This window comes from Sinocyclocheilus anshuiensis, unplaced genomic scaffold, assembly GCF_001515605.1.
Source record: "Sinocyclocheilus anshuiensis isolate Anshui unplaced genomic scaffold, SAMN03320099.WGS_v1.1 scaffold1506, whole genome shotgun sequence".
Taxonomy (NCBI): Eukaryota; Metazoa; Chordata; class Actinopteri; order Cypriniformes; family Cyprinidae; genus Sinocyclocheilus; species Sinocyclocheilus anshuiensis.
Window position 1 is genome coordinate 4255 of NW_015548265.1, and position 5516 is coordinate 9770.

The following is a 5516-nucleotide window of genomic DNA, read 5'->3' on the forward strand; positions in this document are numbered from 1 at the left end:
GCGTGTTAGAACGAAACGATTTTAAATCTTATATCCTCATTATATCGCTCTTTATGTCCTCAGCTACCATGGTGGGTGAGCGCCGCAATGGCAACCTGCTGGTTCAGCTGGGCCCGAAGCTCCAGGCTTATCCAGAGGAGCTTATTCGTCAGAGGAGGACTCACGATGGCCAGACGGAGTACCTGATTCGCTGGAGCCTGCTGGCTATGGATGATAGCAGCAGCTCAGGCTGCAGCAATGAGGCGAGCGGCGGTGGCGGCAGCAGTTCGGGCGGCGGAGGCTCTAGTGGCTCCACCTCAGGAGAGAGCAAGTGCGAGAGCATCCTCATGTGGATGTCCACAGAAGACGTGTACGCCAACTGCCCCACTCTGCTAGGCAAGCGCAAGGCTGACTCCCAGAGGCCTCTGCTGGAGGAAGAGGAGCGGCCCAGCGGCCAGTTCCCCGCAGATGTCACCTTTGACGAGGGAGAGCTGTTGGATATGAAAGACGACGTGAAGAATCTCGTGCGCCGTGCCCGGAATCAAATGGCTAAGAACAGCGACTTCAGGATAAGCATCACACACACCATCCACGTGCTGAGCGCCTACGCCAGTATCGGCTCTCTGGTAGGAGTCTTCAAGGAGACCGGCGCTCTCGACCTGCTCATGGAGCTGCTCTGCAACAAGGAGCGACAGACCAGACGCAGCGCTGGCAAGATGCTGCGAGCCCTGGCTTCTCATGATGCGGGTAAGTCCGGCTATTTGCAGTCTGTTTTCTAGATCTAACTCATGGCTAATATGTATGACAACTAGTGTTAATTTCTTTAACGAAAAGTATGAGGAAAAATGTTTGTTGACAAGCCTTTTTCCCATTACTAAGACGAGACGATGACGAGACGACAGAAAGGTCAATAAACGATAACAGTGACTATATCAACATGCAACATCGTTGACGATAAAAGACGAGACTAAAATGTATTTAAAAAAATAAAAACTATACCAAAATGTCTTTTTATTTTCCTTGGAAAAAAAAGGAGCCAACACATTATTGCGGACTGCTGTACACACCTCTACTACACAAGCTTTCATGTGTGCGGTTGCCAGATAACAAGAGTTCAAATCCCTAAATCAGAGCTTCTCTGTAAAAAGGATAAATTTTCTGCACAGATGCTTATTTTTTGCATCTGGCAACCATGCACACGCGCTCGTTCTTCATTGCGGAAGCGTTTAGCGTTTTCCATGTGAGATATTCGGCTTAAATGAAAGTGTCATTCAGCCAGTCTGTGTTCTGTCATGAGATCTCGACTATTTTGTTGGTGATTGTGGTTGCTGAATAAATGCACTTACTCAACCGCTGTTGTTTTGATAGAAAAACATTATTGCAATTTGGAATTATTGGAATTACTATTAGGAATTTTACTGTTAAAATATTTTTTGCTTGTTTTTGCCAGTTTTCATAATGTAGAAGATAGAGTGCATATCTAAGTCTTTGATATTAATTTATATATTAAATAGCCTTTATTAAATCAGTACACTAGATGAGGTAAAATAAACCATAACAATAAATAAGTCTTTACGATTATAATTTTGAGCAATAAAAATATATATTTTTTTATCTGTTTAATTATTATACAGCATGACGGAAATGTGACAAAGTTTTCATTGACTAAAATGCTCAGACATTTACCCCCGGTTTCACAGACAAGGCTTAAGCCTAGTCCTAGTCTAAAGTGCAAGTCTGAGCTGTTACAACTGAAAGAAACTTGCACTGACTGATCTTAAAATATATCAGTGCCTTTGGTTTGTCTCAAGATGCATACCAGTAATGTTTTTTTCTAAGGCACGTTTATAAAAATTACTTAAATGTCCTAATTGAACTATGGCCTAATCCTGGCTTAGGCTAAACCCTGTCTGTGAAACCGGGCCTAAGTCGACTAAAACGTGACGTGACGAGACTCATTTAAAAGACTAAGACTAAATAAAAAATGGCTGACTACATTAACACTAATGACAGCATCTAAAAGATCGCAGGTCTAGGCTGTGATCTTTTGCATGTCCTTGAGTACTATATTAGAGCTGTTCCCAGTGGTTCAAAGTAAAACTCTCACTTCCTAGGGTATTTCCCTTGAATGAAAAGTAAAACTAAAGTAATTTTCCTTGAAAACTGCTGGTGATACTGCTGAATACTTGTATTCAATTAAAGTCTTCAAAAAACTTGACCTTAATTGTTGATGCACCAAAATGAAAAACATGGAGACACAATTTTAAATAGCTGTATATTTCAGAATAACTTTCTCTTCAGTGACATTTAGACTTCAACGACCTTTAAATATTGATAAATACGACTCATAAATATATAAATATAAATGAATATAAATGCAAAGCAAGTGTGCATTAGTTCAATATTGAGTTTCACCAAGTCTGCAAAAAGCAGGGTTTCCTTGTCTAGGAGTTTATTCTGTAAATTTGTTTCCACTGTAGTTTATGCACATGCAAGGGTTGCATGTTGAAATAAAGCTCTTGCTTTTGCCAAACATCTAAATGATGCATATACCTTTTGAAACAAATTATGAACAAAAAAAGCAATAAAAAATGTAATGTTTTAAAAAATAATGAAATTTATGAAACTGAATTTTTATTTATATTTATTTAATAGTTAGACAGGCTGGTTATGTAAATAATGTGGCTATGTAATGCCTCGTGTTCTTGTAACATTAAAGGTGACAATGGATTTTAAGCATGTAAAATTATATACATGTAAAATGTATTTTTGATTAATGAATATGATAAACAGGATATGATGTTTTAACTGACTGTGCCTTTATATTATTCAGAATGCATGAAACAGTTGCAGAACCCCTGCATTTTATCACAATCCAAAGAAACATGATAGCATGAGCAGTTTTTGATGTAAATTAGATAGTATATTTCAAAATTGAAAGCAAAAACAGAATGGTCTGACCTTAGCTTTGTGATATTATGCTACATAAAACATATCTGAACGAAACAAAGACAGCAGACAGGCTGAATGAGACGCAGATTCACTCTCTGACAGCAGGAGGCGCTTCTGGAACAGCAGCGATACCGCGTTTCCTTGATTACCGCTGTAAACAAAGCAGCACTGCGCTTATAAACGCTACTTTAATTTGCATTATACAGAGACGAGATGAAAAGAAAATACCATCTAAACTTTTCTGAAGACAGTCAGTTCATCTCAGAGATTCATATAAACCCCTCAGCCCAGTTCAGTGTTTAGAATTTTCTTCCTATATTTTGCACATCGTGATCCGTGAGCTTGATCTGTCTGTTGCAGTATTTTCTCCTCTTTGCGATCTCCTCTCAATTAACAACGCTGTGTATGTTGCTTAGGCACTAGTTTTTAAAAAATTCATACCGTTTGCATAATTCATAATAATAGCTGTTCTCTCATTCATGTGCATGTGGACTGCAGTGAATGGAGCACAAAGTCTAGTGTGAACCTTAAGTAAAGACTCCTTGTATTGGCTTTAGACCACGGCCCAAGTTTGCTGAAGCCGTCAGATTCCCGCCAGTGTGCTGTGAGGTATTGGGTAATGTGAGTCATCAGTGAAGGCCACAGAGAGAGAGAGAGGGCTGTGTCATAGCGCTCTCAGCATTGGGTGTTGGCAGTGTCTCAAGATTGTACTGATTCTTTAGGACCCTACAGGACTAGATAAGATAACACTGTGTGTTTTTCAGCATATGTTCGATTGAGCTCTTTTGTCATGCTCAATAATTTTTAGAGCTATGCCTAAAATTAGAAAAATAACTAGTGATGTTAATAAATCAGACACATAGAGGCAGACATTATCAGACGTTACTTTTACTGGGATTATTCATGTTTTCCTTTTTTGAAAGGGGAAATGGACTCCTTACGAAGGGGGGCTTCCAGTTCCTCCTCTCATTCTTTTAACTCTTATTCATACTCTTTCACAGGATGTACTTACTCATCTGTAGTTCCTCTGTTTAAGCTGAGGCATTTGTGTCATTTACTTCACCTTGTACATTTGACATATCACTATATAATAGATTTATATTAGATTTTGCTGGCAAAATAAAATCAAGCAACACTGTTAATTTGTTCATAGAAAAAGGACTCCCTAATTCAAATAATAAAAATAAATAAGAAATGTTTTTTCTTGCTTGTTAATATTCATAGCAAAAAAAGGTCCCTCTTGTTACCCATTGCAAAGAAAATTCAAAAGTATTGAGATATTTGAACAATATATACTATATGTACAGTATCTCCCAAAAGTGAGTACACCCCTCACATTTCAGCAACCATTTTATTATATGTTGTCTAGGGATAATACTATAGATATTAAAATTGGACATACTTTAGACTAGTCAATGTGCAGTTTGTATAGCAGTACAGAATTACTGTCCTCTAAAAATAACTCAACATACAGCCATTGTTGTCTAAATAACTGGCAACAAAAGTGAGTACACCCTAAGTGAATATGTCAAAACTGTGTCCAGAGTGTCAATATTTTGTGTGAGCACCATTGTTATCTACCACTGCCTTAATCCTCCTGGGCATGGAGTTCACCAGAGCTGCGCAGGTTGTTGCTGGGATCCTCTTCCACTCCTCCATAATGACATCACGGAGCTGCTGGATGTTAGACACATGGCGCTTCTCCAACCTTCCGCTTGAGGATGCCCCACAGGTGCTCAATAGGGTTCAGGTTTGGAGACATACTTGGCCACTCCATTAGCTTCACCTTTAGCTTTCTCAGCAAGGCAGTTGTCATCTTGGCGGTGTGTTTGGGGTGCTCTTGAACAGGTTGTCTTCAGCAAATCACAAAGCACAATCCGCACAAGATTCAAAACTTTCAACGTTTTATTATCAAACATGTCCCGTAATTTAGCAACAGTATAAGACGGTCTTTTTTCAACAATCACCGATTGTGCTGATTCTGACCTTTAAGTTTGGGTTTTAGGGAGGAATAAATGCGCACCGCTGTGAAGGGAAAAAAGTCAATTAAATACCGGGTTTCGGTACCCATCCCTACTCATGTGTCTGTTTTTTGAAGCCAGCTTCTATACCTGACGCACAGCACGAGGACTCAACTTCTTTGATCGACCCTTGCGAGGCCTGTTCCGAGTGGAACTCGTCTTAGAAAACCTCTGTATGACCCTGGCCACTGTACTGCAACTCAGTTTAAGGGTGTTACAGATCTTCTTATAGCCTAGGCCATCTTTGTGGAGAGCAACAATTCTAATTCTCAAATCCTCAGAGAGTTCTTTGCCATGAGGTGCCATGTTGAACATCCAGTGGTCAGTTTGTTTTAGTGGCATAAGCTTCCAGTACACAGACACAACAACAACAACACAACAAAAAATAAGACGAGAATTAAAAAAAAAAATACACATGTAAATATAAATAGACAAATATTGAAAAATAGATAAATTGTATGTACAGTTGTGCTATAGATGATAGAATGGAATAGGATAGAATGAGATGCAGGGATGTACTAGGATGGAGGTGGTAACAAATAAATATAAGGTTATTGCACATGT

The 5516-nt window shown here is 39.1% G+C and overlaps 1 protein-coding gene across 1 annotated transcript in view; it reads left to right on the forward strand.

The window, feature by feature from the left end:
• Positions 1 to 5516, forward strand: part of LOC107655624 (cullin-9-like) — a 58329-nt gene that overhangs the window by 3383 nt on the left and 49430 nt on the right. The window contains exon 2 of the mRNA XM_016443190.1: positions 64 to 726. Coding sequence (XP_016298676.1) covers positions 69 to 726 — 658 coding nt within the window. The 5' untranslated portion in view covers positions 64 to 68. The remainder of the gene's footprint in view (positions 1 to 63; positions 727 to 5516) is intronic.